The 18,979-nt window shown below is 39.5% G+C and overlaps 1 protein-coding gene across 2 annotated transcripts in view; it reads right to left on the minus strand.

The window, feature by feature from the left end:
• Nucleotides 1-344: 344 nt before the first annotated feature.
• Nucleotides 345-18,979, minus strand: part of LOC104683911 (protein FAM169B) — a 36,522-nt gene continuing 17,887 nt past the window's right edge. For both annotated transcript variants that reach the window (XM_010391003.4, XM_019280712.3), the window contains exons 4-9: nt 15,473-15,558; nt 13,771-13,945; nt 6,966-7,148; nt 4,465-4,593; nt 1,712-1,788; nt 345-729 (exon numbers count right to left, since the gene is read on the minus strand). In XM_010391003.4, the coding sequence (XP_010389305.1) occupies nt 508-729; nt 1,712-1,788; nt 4,465-4,593; nt 6,966-7,148; nt 13,771-13,945; nt 15,473-15,558 (872 nt within the window). In that variant the 3' untranslated portion in view covers nt 345-507. The remainder of the gene's footprint in view (nt 730-1,711; nt 1,789-4,464; nt 4,594-6,965; nt 7,149-13,770; nt 13,946-15,472; nt 15,559-18,979) is intronic.

Consider the following 18,979-nt stretch of genomic DNA (forward strand, 5'->3'; position numbering starts at 1 on the left):
ACTTTTTCTGCATGAATGGCCTTTGTGTGCCATCCTGTCCACCACAGGGTTTAAGGCAGATTTTTCTGCTAGAAAAGCTCAAATGAAAGCAATTGAGGATCAATTGTTCACTCTGAAAGGAAGGTTACAACTGTCATTCTGATACCAACGTGTGTTGTGGTATCTTTCTTCCATAATGCAGGATGTGGTTTCCATAGAAATATCTTTTTACATCAGTACCTACAAGCCCTCCAATTATTCCCCTTTGGACACCTCATGCAATCCAATAAAATCTTTTCAGAGCAGGGAAATAACTAGGCTCAGCTACTACTTAATTGCTTGGTGAAAAGAAAAAGGAAAGGACATTTAGTAAATAAAAGCTTTATTTAAAACAAAACATAAAATGGAGAGCATGCGCTGCAAAAATTTTCATCTTACCTGAAGAAATTTCTCCAGTGTTACAAATCAAGAACAATCAATTACAATTTTTAAGATCATACTGAATTTTGCTAATTTTTGAAATAGCAATTATGGTGTAGCTTTAAATTGTTTGGTGGCCTTGTCTCCAGCTAAGTCTCCAGGACCTGGTCTTTTCCTGAGTCCTTTATTTTGCTGAGCGCTGCCTGCACCTTGTTCCAAGCCCTCCTCTTCAGGACCTTGTGAGTTCAGAGTTCTTGCTGCTGTTGTGTCATCTTTTTTCTCTGTGGCAACGCCTGCCACTTTCCCAACCCCAGGAAAGCATTCAATACCCTGAAATTAGAGCCAAGACAGAAGGAACAGCAAATTATACACAAACAAGATAAACTGTGACTTGATCCTATTATCAAATGCCTCTGTCGACCACCATAACCATGCAAGGCAAGAAACTCAGCTGCATTGTTTGTATAGAACAGCTTCATTCCTGCTACTCTGCCTGCCTTCCCAGAAGTGTCAGCATAAGGAAAACTGGGAGCACAGAAAGCCTTGATCTGGCTGGGTGGGCTCTGAAGCCATGGTCACAGCACAGAACAAGAGCGTGCACCACAGGGGCCGGAGCCATCACAGCTCCCCCGGGACGCTCAGGGCTGAAGGAAACAAACTGATTTAATTGTGCGGCAACCGAAATGTGCTGGGGAAACAACCCCTGCAGCTCTTTGTTTTGCTTCCACTCGTCTCTCCTTTTTCATTATTACTTGAAAAAGCTTCATTCCTGTGATTTGTTTTTTCAGATACATGGCTTAGGCTTCATTCAAACCTCACCGCCTGTTTTAGGCCTCGGTCCTGCAAAAAGCTAAGCACAGTCAGATCTGCAGCTCAGCAGTGAGATAACATAATTAAGACCATAAAGAGTTTGCCTTATTCATTCTTAAGTCACACTCAAGCCCCTGCACAGGAAGGACCACAGTGGAGTTCAAAATGCCATTCCATATGCAAACCTTGGAATTTATATACCTGCTTGGTTACAGTTCCCTTATCTCAGTAAGGATGAAACTAAAGTATTTAGTGAAAACCATTCTGCATTCTTTAGCCTCTCAAACTATTACAGCTATATAAATCAACTATAAATATCATTTATATGTGTGTATGTACATATATATATAAAATATAGCTGTGACTACCTACATAGATACATGAGTCAGTAGTAAAACACACCTGTGGAAATCTTTCATATTTAAACCTCTCTACTTTACCAAAAAAGTAAAAAGCCACCAATGAAAAACAAAGTCATGAAATGGCATATTACTCACTGTACCTTATTCATCTGGTCCATATCTGATTGTCTGGGTTTACCGGTTGGAGTCTTCTCCATACAAGAGCCCACTTCAGCCTCTGGATAAATGAGGTGAATATTTCATCCCAGAAAGAGATTATTAAAAAGGAAAAAAAACATTATCATACTTCCATGGCTATTTCCATTAAAAAAAAAAAAAAAAAAAAAAAAAGCCACCTGACTGCTACCTTCAATCCCTCTGGCCTTGTTTTTGTTAATTAACCAAACCAGAGTGCCCCACAACACTACCACAAAAAACAAAGGTGAACAAACTATACTAGAAACAAAACGTCTGTGGGTCTTGAAAGCTCTGATAAATAGATAATTCATTCACCTTTTACACCTAGAAAATCCATATCCCTTTCTCCTTTTCAGAAAATACAGGTATTCCGACCAACTCAGATAAAGGTTTATAAGCAATCATTTGAAATTTATTTTAATTCTTCTCAGTCTGCTTGGTTTTGCATTAGCTTCACATTTACATGCTTTATGTATATTACTAAAATACTTCAAAACAGCTTAGTTCACTGCCTGGTAGATTTAGCAACCACAACCAAACCATGTGAAATGATTTCTGCTCCTCCAACCAGCCCCAGAAGAGAAATGTCACCATGTTCTTGTTACTGAGGCTATTTGCTGAAACTAAATCACCTACGTTTTTCAAACAATAAGAATTAATTCAAAATGAATGATTGCAGCTATGTGTCACATGCTAAAAAGCTTTATTTTTATAGATATATGTATATGTGCAGATAGAAATGTGTGCATGCATGCCTATGTATCTGTGCACATCCAAATTGAAGTATCAGCTGCAGCAAACAAAGTGCTGCAGTTTATATGAACTGCCACTAGATGCAGCCACACAACCTTGCAAAATTGAAAATTCTGACCTCAGGATTACAGAAACCTGTTTTGGAATATTTATGACTGTAGAATTCTTACAAGAACATTAATGGTATTCAATACTGAGTACTGGTGTGGGAAAAAAGGTACATAATATGAGCAAAATACTCAATTTTTCTTCTCAGTAATTTTGTTCCAAAACACAGCATTGCAAATGTCAACAGGAATCTAAGAAATCAGAGCAGAATCAGAGCAGAATAAGACTTGTCTGTTTTCACAGTTGTTGCCATAGATCCTGATTGGAGCTGACAATATTGAATTACATTGTGTTTTGCTTTCTGCATAACAGAGAAAGGCAGAATGAAGCCCTTGTTCCCAAGAGACCCCCTAAAGATAGAATCATGGAATCATACAATAATTTGGATTGGAAGAGACCTTTAAAAGTCATCTAATCCAACCCCCAGCAATGAGCAGAGACATCTTCAACAAGACCAGGGTGCTCCAAGCCCCTTCCAACCTGGACCTAGACACTTCCAGGGATGGGGCTGCCACAGCTTCTCTGGGCAACCTGTACCAGGGCCTCAACACCCTCACAGTAAATTTTTTTTTCCTTATATCTAGCCTAAATCTATCTTCTTCTAGTTTAAAATCATTATCCCTTGTCCTGTTGCAACTGGTCCAGCTAAAAACTTTATCTCCATCTTTCTTACTGTCCCCCTTTAGGTAGTGGAAAGCTGCAATCAAGGCAGTTCCCCAGCCTCATGTTTATTTTTCACTGACAGCAATTCTGGTGGAAGGATACTTCCCCATTCTTTGGGTCATTCATCTGTTTGTTTGTTTTTCTAGAAGATGGCAAAAAGAAGAAAGAAAAAAGAAAGCGTCCTCTCCCCCAGGATCGGCAGGGTTTTGATCTGATCATAGTTCTGTTCAGTTGCCATTAATAAACTTCACTTAGCAAGATTAAAGGCAAGAGCAACACCAGGTTTTGCTGGTTTAAAGCATGAGGAACACAGATATAATGGCTTCAGAGGAACCCAGCCTAGGGCTAAAGTCTGACTTAACTCTCCTGTGGGTGCTGCAGACAAGATGAAACGCGGTGTCTCAACAGAAGGCTCCCGAGCCAAAACAGAGCAGGATGGATGTGGGAAGGCATGGGAGCAATTTGCTCTGGAGCACTCCTTGCTGCACTTCCAGAAAGAGACAATGTGTGCCCTTCTTTTGGAACCTAGTGCTTATCACAGCTTATGTGCATGCAGCAGAGGGGCCTGTCTGGGTCCTCCAACCAGCTGAACAGATTACATCAACAAGATCCCCATATGAACTGTCAAAAGGTTTCCCTACTCTGTTGCTATCTTTTGTGAAGTAGGCAGAATATGCTCCCAGCAAAAAAGATTTACCCTGCAGGATAGTACATGGAATCTTCCAAAACCCATAATGAAAACCTTTGTGTTTCCATCCAAGAACGGTATTGGCAGCAACTGAAGGTAATTAAACACACTGCCCATTGGCCATACAAATTTCTTCTTTGTAACAATTTCAGAGAACCAAACCCCTGTCTGTAACCCAGACAATGTGTTGTGCAACAGGAATTTTTTGGGCTAACTTCTACCCTGCTCTAAGTGCACTGCAACAGGAGTTACAGCCACTTTATGACAAGGCTGTGCTTTGTTCAGGATCTCTCAGATGCTCTGTGGTTCCATTTCATTACCTCATAACTTCTAAGAATTGTCCTGTTTACTGTGAAAAGATGAGGGAACTGGACTGCACACTCAGGAGTTTCTCCATGTACAAACAACAGAGACACCACCTCTCCATGATCACTACCTAACACTTGATTACATTTCTTATCTTTATAGAACTGTAACAGACAAGTTCACACTGTTTTAACTCACTTCTGGAAGGGGGTGACTCCATCTGAATTTTTAACCAGATATTCACTCGCTGGCTCCAATCTCCTGGTGCTTCCACCTCCCATAGCCGCTTCTGCTCCTCAAGATGAGCCTGCAGGAATTTCTGGCAAACTGAATAGGAAAAAACAAGGGGGAAAAGTATGAATGAGCGAAAAGTACAGTGGAAGAGGGAGCATGTTCTACCCCAGAAACTCTCTCAGACCTACTTTCATTAGTTCCTTTGGAAATCTTTCTTCTCCCCTCTCATCTTCCTCCTCTTTGTTTCAGCTGGGACTTTTCGTAAAAGGCTACGTGGAATTGCCTAAACAGTCATGAGTGAATCCTGTCCATCTGCTTCAGTCTAGATTATTTCCTTGTGAGTACAGAAATAAAGGACTTGAAATTATTTGCTGAGCACTTTCATCTGGCACTGCAGCACAGAACAATATCCAGACACTCAGCAGGTTTCAAACTAACAGCAGTGTGGGGTTTTTTACCCTCACTGCTCTGAAAGAAAAGGTGTTCCTCTATCTTCCAGCTTTAACCATTCAGAATGCTACTCTAATTTCTATTTATAAAGAAAAGTTCTGCTTCAGCTTGGTTTTGGGCCAAAACCACCCTCCTTTTCACTACTGTTACCCTATGCCCCATTGCTAAGTTCATTTACTTTTTCAGATGTGGAAGAAAAGAAATGGGAAGAACCAACAGAAAAAATTACAGGACACCTGTGACATGTACAATCACCTTTAACAGTCATATTGCCACAGATTCATATCACTGTCAGTACACACTGACCATCCATAACATTTGGATAAACAATCTAATCTAGGTCTGCTTATGTAATCAAACTGAAGTACGTTCTGTTTAGTGGTATCCTTAGGAGTGTGCAGTGTCAAGAGAAGGCACATGCTGTAGAACAAACAGTTCAAAAGATTTAAAAGGGATTTTAGAACTTCCCTTAACCGCCATCCTATCAGTTGCATCAACTACACTAAGATAGCAATCTGTAAACAACAAAATTACTGTCTTACTCTGTCCACTGTAGTTCATCATACATGAACTGGGTAATTTATCTTCAACATTCAGTTGAGTTTAACAATGGGAAGTCAAAAGAAAAACCCTAATTCGGGTATGTAAATGTTTGCCTCACAGTAATGAGCAGATCGTGGACATTAATTTTATCCAAGGATATCCAGACTAAATTAAACATTCCAATAAAAGCTACTAAAACTAACATATATACCAGAATCCAGGTATCTGCTAAACAGCTTTTTACTTCCTTTTAGGCCTCTACAGCAGCTTAAATACCATGTCCATGTTAAATAAACTGTCCACAGCTTCAGAGATTTCAGTACAGATATTTAGAGTAAAAGGCTACATTCATTTGTAAAAGTATGAAAACGTGGTTCCAATGAAATTAAAAACAGACAGTAACTTCCATTAGCTCAAAATTTAACTTACAGTATTGGTTATTTTTATAAAAGAAAACCTAATTAAAACATGATGCAAGTCAAATTTACTCACTATTAGCTCTAAACTTAATTGAGACAAAAGCACAGTCTTCCCATATTGCTAGTGTTAACACATAAGAAATGCAGCTTTCTCATCCAGGGTGTCTAAAGCCCTGACATCTACAAAAGGAAAAATGGATATTACTGGGAGAAGAGAAGGAATGCTGTCAATACTATTCCCTCCTGAATTTAGAAGCAGCAGTACCTGCTCGGTGCCTTTGTACACATTCAATGGCACATAATAACCAAGAGAAAGAAGAGATGTGGCCAAAATTTTGTTGACATTTATTAGGAAATAGCTGGAAAGCTGTAAGTCAATCAAAACATCTCAAAAATGATGGTGAAGACTGCACCACACAGAGAACAATCTCAGAAAAAAATACTTTTCTAAAGAAGACAATTTTATGAATAACGTGAGCACAGATATTTTCTGTGAATTTTATTAACAAAACTAGAGCTTTCACCTGAAGACAGAGAAGATATATGACTACTTTGTGATCTTTTAAAAGTGACAAATGTTCAAAGACAGTTGATACAATACAAGTACTGATGTAACTGGATGACTGAGTAGAGACCAGGTATTTGGCTTATTAAATGTAATTTCTTAAAAATGCAGTATCTACCAAAGCATTATGTGCATAGTGTGGGCTTCACAAGATCTTATGATTCTTTTGCCTCTGGTGTCAAATAAAATGTCTAAGTCCCTGTCTAGGGCAATGACATAGTTTTAAGAGAGGACAGTTCAAGAAACACAAAATGTCAAACAGACACCATGAGTTTTGTGCTTCACATTGTCTTACATAAATATTAGCCTACCTTTCCACAGGAAATTCTAGATGTCTCTGGAAAAGTAACCAGTTTCAGGCTAACAACGGTTCAGTTCAGACAAGGGCACTGAACTCTTACACAGTGAAGACAATCTTACCAAGACCATATTGAAAATTATGCATTATACATGACCCTTACCTAACGTGTCCACATCAAACTGTTTACCTTGATACATGGCAGCAGAAATAGGGCAGCTGATCCCCAAGGCATCCTCAGCCAGGAAAGACTGACAGAAATCATGCAACATTTTCATCCCTAGGCCACCTCTTCTGTACTTTCTCCGGACGAATATAGTATCCAAAACTGGCAACAGGTAACACTGACTGGTTGTACCATCACACAAGCTCCCTGAAAACAGATAGGGAAAAATACATCAATTTGCAAACAAAATAAGTATTGCTGCACTAACTGCTGTGTGATTTCAGCCACACACACTGCCCTGGTACCTTTCCACAGGCTGTGAGGATGATCCCAGCTGAAGTGTATTTGCATAGACAGTAAAACACTTTCCAGGAGAATGATTTGTGCCATGAAATGGCAAGGACCTACCTAACATATGGCTGACAGGTCTTACCAGAGTATTTTCCAGACTCTGATTCTTCATAGTCACACCATCTTGGTACACAGGCAATGTATACAGGAAAGCTCACTGAAAAGATGTAAATGGTCTATAACCAAAGAGATATAAATATTCTGACTGTAATGTCAGTATATTCCTTTAAATAAAGAACTGAGTGGTGCATTTCAAGAAAGCACTGCAAGAGCTCCTTTGTAAGTCACTCAGTTTCTACTGAGTGATAATTTATCACACATGTAGGTGCTTCTAGTCCATCACTTCAACTACCACTATCATTGTTAAACCAGGGGCTCCACTCAAGGACGGTCCTTGCTAACAAGCACTTTAAGTCAGTTGACTGAAATGACAGGGTCATAATGCTCTACATGTGGACAAAATACAGACTCAGGTATAAGCCTCCAAACTAATAAAACTAGTTCTCAGTGAAAATTGTCCAAAAAAACCCCAAAACACACAACCAAGGGATTTATTTTGAAATCACAAACAGTAAACTCAAACTGGAGTCAAGAGAAAATTTATTAAGAACAGACATTCAGCATCCAAAATTTTGATGTTCATCCTAACCAACCTGGGGTCCTATTGCTGCACTTCCATTCACTGCAGAATACCATGAAAACAGAACTTCAAACTACTTTACAGCATAAGCAGTCAGTCCTGAAATGAATGAATCAGTTCATCAACCACCTACACATAGGATAAGGTCCCCACAGAAAAATCTCACTGATTTATTTTAATTTTTTGAAAATATTTATGAAGATTTTATGCTGCTTCTGAGTACAGGGCAGGTTAAATACAAATGGATAGCCAGGCCTTTATAACAGAAAATGGTTACATTTTCATACTTTGTTGCTTAGAGCTCAACAAGACCTTCTTGGGTTTCTTTCTTACTGCTTCCTAGAGGACCTGACTCAGGCTAGTTTCCAGCGCTTCGAGACGCGAGCTTTCATCACTTCACTAAGACCCATTTCACAGTTTCACCAATCTCCTATTGAATGGCTGTTCCGAAATTCCAACATAAGACTTTTACTTAACAGATCCATTTTTTCTTTGTCACATTCCCACTGTCTCAAACTGGGGTCTATTTCTGTTCCTTCAGTTGGTGTCCAGCATCTTTTGTCGATACTGGACAGGCATGACTTCTGTCACCCTCCTTTCCAGGATGCCAATTAAGCACAGCATACATGACTACTTTTAATTCTAGATCCTGATTTTTCAAGGTTGTAGGCTTGTCATTTAGCAAGAATCCACACAGACTGAGCCATACAATAAGAGTATGTAGCTACATAACCATCCATTTACATCTTGATTAAGCTTGGTTCACTCCTGCTTAATCAAAGTACATGCTTAACTTCAAACACATCTTCCAGCACATTGTTGGAAAAGGGTGGGTTGTGGTGGTGTTTATAACCTTTCAATACTTGTAACACATGAAGGGTAGTTACTCTTTCTGCCATGAGCCAAAAAATTGAGTACATCCCGGGTCCCCTTGTTAGCTGCCAACCCAACAGAGATGTCAAATTGTTGCAGAGTTGCACCGTATGTTCTAAGGGACAAACTTTTCCTCATGAAGTCTTTAAGAATTCCTGCATGTTGCAAGTGTTCTTTTAAGTTATTATTATCTCATATAGTCTGTCTCCTACAAATCCTGATGAGAGTTCTGTGCAGCAATCCCAGGAGCTGAGTGATTTATGTCTGAGCTCCTAATTTTGTGTTGAGAAGATGACAAAAACTTGTCATGTCTAAAGGCGCTATAAATAAAGAATCCATGAAGCCATTCTTCACCTTGTCCCTGGGAAACACATCAGGAGAGTCACAGCCCACAGGCATTTGAAATAAAATAAACAAACAAACCAACCAACCTTTGGAACAAAGGCCACTTTGTCCCTGTTTCCCATCAAATGCTAATGGTGGCCCGGAGGTGACCACCGGGCTCTCACACATTTGGCTGAGAGGTTTGTTTCATTGTTGGAACACACAAAGTTTTGAGGTGAGGGAGGAGACAGGGAAAATAAGGACATTGGTGATGGAGAGGGAAGCATTCATGCAGTCTGCCCTTAGAAAGCCTTTGATCTCCTTGGTTAGGTCACGAGCGCCAAATGATCAACTTAGGAGCCAGCAAAATGGCAAACAGATATTACAAGGGCAGGAAAGCAGACAGCCATTAGCATTCCCAAAGAGCCACAAACCAGAAAAAAAAAAACAATCCCGTCCCCACATCCAACAGACCCAAACAAAACAAGGTTGTGCACACTGACTATTCCCCTGCTGAACAAGTTGGCTTGGCACATACATGTTTGGACAGGCCTCGAGCAGGCTGAGTGCTTGTGTAAAGGGTGGGGAATATTTCTGCAGAGCAGAACCCAAGGTCAACCCATTGTGTGAGTTTGTATGTGAGAAGAGGAACAAAGGTTCTGGCTTCAATAAAATTAAATGAATTCATGTCTGGACTGGTATGTAGTCATTTCATTTTCATTACAGCCAAAACCTTCAATCTGCTGCAGAAATGCACATTAAAAATATTACTGCTAGCAAACAGAGGGAGACAAAGCAATTATACAACAAGATTTCAGCTAATTGTCTGTCAGGTTAACTTCAATGCCGATTTTTTTTTTTTCCTAAAAGAAATGTATGTAATCAATGGAAAAATAAATCCTGTTATCTTTTTAAGGATCTGTTTCTAGAGAAGAGCATCTCAGCCACAAGTATCAAAAGAAATTTCCAAAGGCTTATATGAAGAAAGATGTGAAATGAATTTTAGCTCAGGAAGCCAACTTCCAAAGACCATCTCTAAGGCTCTGGTGTAGGAAAAAAAAAAAAAAAAAAAATCAGAGATTGAGCCAGAGTTGCTTTTTGCCTACTCCATGTCAGCATAAGAGTTTTTGCAGTCAGGTGTTCCCAAACTGTGACTGATGGGGCATCTCTAAAGAATGAATGAGAAGCCAACAATACATCTATTCCTGATACACCTGTATGTTTTACAGCCTTCTCAGAGGACTCAATTTGGTTAAGGCTGGTTTGATTTGCATCACTCCACGCTTTTACTACTGTGATTTGTCAGGAGGGAGGGGACAAGCTTCAATAATCCGACTCTTTTGATTTTCATACACAGACAGCTTGGTCTGCAGCTGGGCAGCTCATATGTGTTACAGAGACAGTAATACATAACAGTAGGGGGGAAAAAAAAAAAAAAGAGGTCTATAAAAATAGATTTTGTTCTGGTTTGTTCTTAAAAGCACTAAGACACTCCTGGCTCATTGCCTGCTCCAACTTCCTTATTGATTGATTTGCATCATGAATCTTCTACATTCTCCTGGCATTTATGTGAAGGTGGTAAAAGTCCATTTTCAGTAATTACTAGTCCTAAGTAAACAAAAAAAGAAAAACTTTCAGAGAATTACATGGTCTCACTGCACAAGAAACAAGTGTCAGTAGCCGTGGTAATTAATCCTACATCACAAAACAAAACACATTCCTTCTGAGGTTTTCACACAGAGCACAAAATAAATACTTCCAATAATATAAAACAGATCCCAAACCCCAAGTATCTATATGAAGGCTTTCTGCAAAATATTTCATTTTCAGGTTGCTGCCTGCAGAGAAAGGCACGGGAAGAGCGAACTGTCATTTCCTATTGTACCTTTAAGTAGCTCCATTTAGTGAGGTCTAACTGCTCAGCTGTCTGATATGGAAGCCGCTGACATAGACAAAATTGGAGACATTTATCTTGGCACGTGACAAAGTGTCTTATCAGCCTCGTTAGTGGCTTAGTACATCTCATCAATCTTTAGTATACCCAGTGGTAAATGCTGCATGCCTGTCATTGGACAGGAATAGGCACATTCCAGAGAGGCCAAGTTGATGATCTGTGTAGTCATGAATAAATTTTGCTTTATTAAAGGTGTCTAATGGTCACAGAAAGTGATAGCCTTGAAGAATGAGTCTTGTGTTTATCTACGCAACAGGTGCAGGGTGGCCAGTGCCAGAAGCAGTCAAATTGTCTCAAAACCTTGACTTGCAGTAGTTACTGGATCTCTGAGCAAGGCGGGTGCTTGAGACCATCTGTCCCTCCTTAACTGGACTACTAAAAGAGATCCAGTTAAGGATGGTCATAAGATAGATGGAAGCATGGAACTGGACCAAAACGACCAAGTTTGCTTTGTACAGGCCACCTAGGAACTGGCAAATGGAAATGACTTTACAATATTGCCAAGATAGTTAATTGGAATCACTGAAGTCCACTGAAAATTTAGTTTGTGTAACGACACATTAAATATGTGGCAAAGATAGAACAGACTCTCTGTTCCTTGGTCACCACTTCTGTGATTCACCCAGAAGACTTATGTTTGAAAGAGCCATGCTCCACGGACCTTTTCTGGCTTATTTGGCTTCACTGAAGCATGGTTTTTGTCATGCTGTAGATAATGGAAAATTCACAGATGAGAAATACAGTTGAATACAACATCAATATGAGAATCTCAATTACCCACTGAAGAAAATAAAACTGGAAAGAATGCTCAGGTAATTGCAGAGCATGGAAATAAAGGGAATCACAATCACATGGTGAACACAAAGGAAAATAATTTTTTTCTAGGACCAGAAGCTGCAGCAGATGTCCAGCACAATATAAAGTCCTGTAGTTAAAGCTGCCTCTACTAAATGTTCTGACCAGGACAGCAAAAGGAATAAGAACTTACATTATGATTTTAAAAATAAATTATGAAAATACCCAAAACAACCATGTGAAATACAACTTCTAAGTGAAGATATTTATCTTAGTCTGTTTTGGGCCTAATAAATCCACGGCTCTTCTAAAAAGTAGAGAGAATAGGACCAGCCACAGCACGGCTGGTATGAAATTGAAATCACAGAACTTCAGAAAGAGGAATTATTTTCTAAATGCGTACATCAAATAGCAAAAAAGCAGCAAAAACAATCCGTTTCAAGCTTCCCGAAAAGGCTTTGGCAAAAGCCTACGGTAATTTGTGACACAGGCCAAAAACTAACAAATATAGCTGCCCAGAGAAAAAAAACACTGGCAAGAAGAGGCAAATGCTGACAAAGCTGGACTTGAAGGATTTCTGTTTTTTGTGGACCTGGTTTAAAACCAAACTGTGACTCTCAACTTACTCAGAAACAGTTTCAACTTGGCTAATACTCCACCCATGACAGACTACTGTGCACATTTATTTTACTGAAGCATGAATCATTACAGCCCCTACAAGTGTTTCTTTCCAAAAGCTTTGCTCAGGAATATTTATGGACTTAAAGGAAAATGTACTATGCGTTTGACATTACAAACCAGTTCATCAGCATAATCAGAGATACAGACAAAGCTCCTTGATCATAGGCTGAGTCCTGATTCATCACTAATGGTGCAGCAGCACCAACACGCTGCTGTACAAGCTACACCTCTGTGTGTATTAGGATTTTTCCATCCCAAGGAGGAGAACACCTCATTGTTGCTGACCTTTGGTACTGCAGCAGAGAAGGCACCTTCAGACTGTCCTCTAGAATCCAAAACAACCCATCTCTCAAGCTGTTTCTTATTCTCCCAGTTTGGATGGATGGCTATTGAGTGCTGACCTGAAGAATATTTTACTTTCAAAGATTTCACCTTCTCTATGTTTAAGCTGCTGGTATCTTAAACACAGACTGGTAACCAGCTCCTGCATGGGACACAGGCTCAACCGCACACCTGGAGTTATTCCAATTAAGCTCTTCCACTCCAGACTGGTTAACAGCAATTATTTGCATTAATACAATCTCTGTGTTTAATGAAAGACCTTTACTAAAGCTAATCAAGTACCCCTAAAGAATTAAAATACATTTTGTTTCTTTTCTATGCTAGTTAATCAATTAATTATAAAATCAATTAAACATCATCTTTTAAACTGGGAGTACCACAACTGCACAAAGCATTCCAGGACTGATCTCGTGCACACCTTCCTCTACACAAAACAGCCACTGCTCCTTACATATCCAAGGATCCTTCCTCTTCTTGCCACCACCAACTCCCAATATGTCTTTCCACTGGGAACTGCACTCCTTTTTCAGGTATCATTCTTTCCAGGATGCTGGCCTCCATCCTGTGGATAGGCCCTACATTCTTTTTTCCTAGATATACAACCTCCTCCTTGGCGGCATTAAAGCACATTTTATTGGAGTAAGCCAGTACCTCACATCAGAATAGGGTTTGGAACTATCATGTTTAAATGAAAGTAACATGGATGGCTTCCAAATTCTGGGAAGGTTTGTTCCCCAGATTAATTCTGAGGGAGATTTCATATAAAAATGTAAATGAGAGCCAGGATTATTTATACTGAAAGATAAACAAAAGGATTACATTTCTAGCTATTAGGAACCAGTGGAAATGTGTCTCTAAAATGACCTTACCTTTCATCTTGATCGAGTAAAAGGCAGCAGCCTCGCCGTTTCTCCAGAGTATCTTGGCACACTCGGTGGCAGAGTGAGGTAGAAAGAATGCATCATTAGCTGAACTCCCTTCCAGCATTCCAAAAATAATGCAGTTCAGAACAAAGAGGACAATCCTTTCTCCAACTGTCTGGACCTTAGAGAACAAACAAAAACAGACCAAAGAAAAATGAGGCCGAGAATAGTATTTTCATAAATGGTTTCAAAATCAAAAGGAAGGAGGAGGTCATGAAACATGTACACTTAATTTGGGGAAAATACCTCCTGAATTGGTTCAGCTAGAATAACAAAAACAGTTTCTCCTAGTGTTTCACCCTGTATCCAGCAGGCACAGAATAATTTATTAACTATTTATAAAGCTTGACATATCTCCTGTTGTCACAGAGAGGAATTCTAAAACAGCACAAGTATCTTGATTGCAGTCACAGTGAACTAGGCACAGATTTGGAACCAGGATCAAGGCAATCTAATCCTACTCAAAAGTGAAATGAAGATAGGATTCACTGTGTGGGCCTGGTCACCTCTTCTCTATTACCTGTGTTGCCACAGCATCAAAGAATTTAGTGGGCCAGGACCTTACTGAGATAGACACTATACAAGCCAGAAGATAGTCTGTCCCAACCAGCTATAATCTAAGTGTAACAAACAATTAGTCTGCGCTGGGCTTCTTAGGAGACAACAGACAGGAGAGGGAGATGGAGGAATATAAAGGAACAAGATCATACTGGCCACCAAGGTAAAAACTGGTGCCAATAAGCATCACATGAATGCCGAAAAATAAATTAGAGTTTCCACAAATAATGGCAATTTACCTTTTAGCAATGAGCTAGAGGGGACAAGAATTCTATTTTCAGACATTATTCTCATTCTCTGTTGATACAGAGATGCTTGAAAGCCTGCAGGCCTGTGTTCCTGCTCCAAGTTCTATCTTGCAAGGATTGGTATCTCAAAATCCCTCCAGTTCAGTTACCCATAAAAAGCCTACTTCATTCTGCAAATAATTAAACTCTATGTGTGACAGGAAAAGATGATAAAGAAATGGAATCATTAAGGACCAAAGATACAGAGGATTTGGTAGGAAATAAAACTGATGTAATAACCTCATGGCAGCAGAAAGCTCACATGCAGCAGGCATCTGACTTCTTAGCTGCAAACAGACTCCAGGCTACCCAAATCTTCCAAGTTATGAAAAAGTAGTTCTATCTTACCAAAATAATTTATTTGGAAAAAGAATTACCGATATAGAAACCACTAAATAGCAACCATTTCATAAAATGAACACAATATAAACATTATCCAAGGGAAAAAAAATCATAACTAGCTAGATAAGACATTGTTCCAAAGGCTAGTAACACCTCCCACCAGACAGTTAATGCGAGAAATTATTGCTAATGTAGTAATTGAATTTATGATTATTCCCTTAGTAGGCAGTGAGGGTAAACTAAAAACCAAAAGAAAATAAATCCCACAGATGAATCATAAACTGCATGCACAAAATTGTTTAGAGAGGGCTAATGTGGATGTCACTGTGTAATGGAGACATGAAGCACTTGGGCCCACAGGTTACAGAGCAGGAGCTGCAGGAGACCAGACACAATTACATATCATTGTTCTGGCTGGGAAGATCCAGGGTAAAGGCAACTGTTCAAAATAGCATCCTCACCAAAATGAGCCCATCTCTAGAAGGATCAGCTGTCTTCACAACATCTTCCACAGGCCACCAACGCTGGCTCAAATAAACTGCCAAAACTGCAAAAACAAAAACAGGAGAACACGTTACCCTCAAATAGAAAGTAGGTTCTGAATTTTTTCCACAGGCAGCCTCAGATCTACTTCTCCCTCCAGCTGACTCCAGTCTGTTCTGCTGTCTCACAGCAGAACAACAGTTGTATTCCAATTTCACCTCCACGTCCCTTGATATCCAATTTTCAGTACTGCACGAGGCATCAAGTGAAGGTAATTTTTCTCAGGAATTGATGTGACTTTTGTGTGACAGCCTGTATTCCATATGAATAAAGCACTTCCTGCGTAATAGTAAGTTCAGTAGCAGAGTAGGTGTGAGTGGCATTTGGGACAGAGGAGCTACCTGGATAAAGATTACAGTTTTCAAGTTTCTTTCAAGCTATCCCCTGCCCCCACACACATATTTGCATATATTTGAGTGCACATATTTGCACTCATGCAAGTCAAACACAAAAATTCTCCTATCTGCGTTATCAAACAGCTTTTCAGCTCTCTCTGTGATTGAATTTCTATCTATGGGTACCTCTAGAGTACAAACTCCTAAATCTCAGGATGGACAGATATTCTCCAAGGTTCAAATGTACACAGAGAAGTTTCTATCAACAAAAGACAGACATAGACACACATAATAAGATACACTTCTGCTTCAGGGCAAAGTGTATCAGCAACCCACGTAAGTCAAGTCCTCATGTAGGTGTGATGCAAAACTTGCACCCCACTTCTTCCTATCTTCCTCAATTTTTCACATATGCAGGAACAAGTATTTAAACCCTACTCCTACATGTTCATCTCCAGAATTCATTGCCTGCCAATAGATTTACAAGGAAAAGACTTGAAGCAGCAACAGTGACACTGAAATTACTTCCAAGCCTTGTTCAGAAAGAAAAGTTTTGACATGGGGTCATTTCAAAGGATAGAGAATAAATTTTAAGGGTTTAGATGAGGTTTTGGAATAAACACAGAAATCTGATCATTTATGACCACAAACACATCAAACAGCAAATATTTCAGCCAAAAGAACTTTTAGTGTCTGTACAGTGGTGACATTAACCTAAAGTACATGGCCACGACTTCAGGATTGCTCAAGAACACCAGTATCTTTAATATTTTCAAATAGGGCAGCTACCATGTCTATTTTTATATAGAAAGATAAAACAAAATATAATACAGGAAGAATGTTGCAAAGAACAGCACAGAGTTCACATGTTTTGAGTCCTAAGAGAGTGCTACAACAACTGGCTCTAAACTACCCAGCTAGAGACAAATGTAAGAAAGTTCAAAACCATCTCTGTGTTAGAAACAAATTCACACACGAGGAAACAAAATTACTTTAAGGACAGGATTGATCATTCACCTGTTTTAGCCTCAGGTTATACAAATGTCACTGATGCACACAGGCTAATTTCCCTTTTTGCTTCAGACTCTATCACTCCTGCTGGCTTTAAGGCTGGAGATTCCGCTTAGCTAACTTATATTCCCAATAAATTATTAAAGCATGTGCCAGGCAGCATTACACTTTGAGTGCTGGGTTAACAAGGAAGAAGTATTGCACGCAAGGGCAGATGCCTGTTTATAGCACCAGACTCAATTCATTAAATATTATGCACTTACTTGCATGGGAGTTTCATACTCTTTCTGTGATGGATTCAATCTGTTCCCTCAAACCCTTCCCTCTGCTTTCAAATGCAGCAGCCACTGCTCCATTACACATCCATGAAACATGCAGCTACAAAGGGAGCTGAGTCACACAAAGGGGACATAGTGGGCCAAATGCTGACTTTAATAAGAGCTGCAGTGAGGTTTGGCACACAGTTCAGACATACAAGACACATAGTAAAGGCCAGAAAAGTTTTTAAAAGCTTTGAGGAAAATAGGAAGATGCATAACCATGTTGGAAGGAGTTGCTTTTATAGAACATTTACTGTGCTATTCAATAATTTAAATGTGTGGAAGGGAACACTAGTTGACATAGCAACTGTCACATCGCATTATTTGAGCAAACTTATCTATATGGATGCCTTCCTTGAAGGAAAAACATTTCTCCAGATTTCACACAAACATATGTACTTTGCTTTTTGTTATCATTTTTCAAGTCAACATCTGGTCCGCAGTTAAATCCGTCCATGCTTCCCCATATTCTCATTTTCATTCTATAATCAACTTTGAGGAACACTATTTCAAATGCAAACATGATTTGTGAGACCACATGTTCCTTCTCTCTCCCTTCCCAGTCTTGCTGTTCTTTCCAAGACATTCAGTTAAGTTGACCTGATCATAAGAGATGGAGTTATTGCCAACACACATCACGGAACCCTGTGAATCACAATGTGTGTGACTACAATGACCTTGCAACTGCAAGACTTGATGTGCTTGATCTTGTAGTTGCAAGACCAGGTGAAATGCATTTCAGGTCACAGTTAATGAGGTTTATACATGCTCAAGTGGGTGGTTTGCCCTGTAAGCACCAGCTTGCTAAACCTCAGTACTTTCATCACCTGCAGTCAGACAAACAGAGTGTTGCAAGAAGCTGACAGGCAGTGGAGCACAGGATTCCACAGCACACAGGTGTTTGGAATCCAGGACTGAGATGAATTAGGCACCAAGCGTAATGCAATTGTGATTATGAAATGTCTACTTTTGCTGGGCAAACATGGATCCCTTCCCAACTCAGGCCTAGATTATATTTTTACTTCCTAGGCTATGCTGGCCAAATGTTCCCACACTGGTGTGCAACTATTTAAATGAAATGTGCACATCAGGACTCTACACACAAAGCAAAGAAGAAAAAATAAAGCAACATCCAAGCTTGGCCCCTCTTTTTCCCCTGCCTTATCTAAATTGCTGAAACACATCCCTCAGTCACAAACCAAATAAAGGTGATGTTACATATGAGATGTAATTAGAGTTTGTTTAATACATATCTAAGATAAAGAAGGGGTATATTCTGTAAAGTCATCTTTAATTCTGTCACTATTTCAGATTGATGACATGCTTAAAGAGGTTGCTTTTGCAAGACTTCCACTATGGAAATACTCTGATACTGGAGCAAGCTCAGAAATCCCACACTGAACTGCATTCTGCAGCACTGACATACCCTGACTAGCTGGGTCCCCAAGTTCCCCATCTTTAAAATGGAATAAGAGCATTTCTCAGTCTTTTCTAGGAATTTTATCCAAAAAAAATATACATTAAGGCTTGGGAGGCAGGCAGATTCCTGCTGGAATGGCAGCCATTCAAGTACCTAGGTAGATCTTTCCTGCAACCAGTTACAATTTTCTTCTATAAGTCAAAGCTTCACTCAGTGATTTGTTGCAAATGTCTTGTGATAAATGTTCCAAGGCATCTCACAGTTATTGTGAATTATTATATGCAACATAGAGAAAATGCCATAATAAGGTATGTTTATTCAGTGTTATAAAGACGTTAA

The sequence above is a fragment of the Corvus cornix genome, chromosome 10 (assembly GCF_000738735.6).
Source record: "Corvus cornix cornix isolate S_Up_H32 chromosome 10, ASM73873v5, whole genome shotgun sequence".
Lineage (NCBI taxonomy): Eukaryota > Metazoa > Chordata > Aves > Passeriformes > Corvidae > Corvus > Corvus cornix.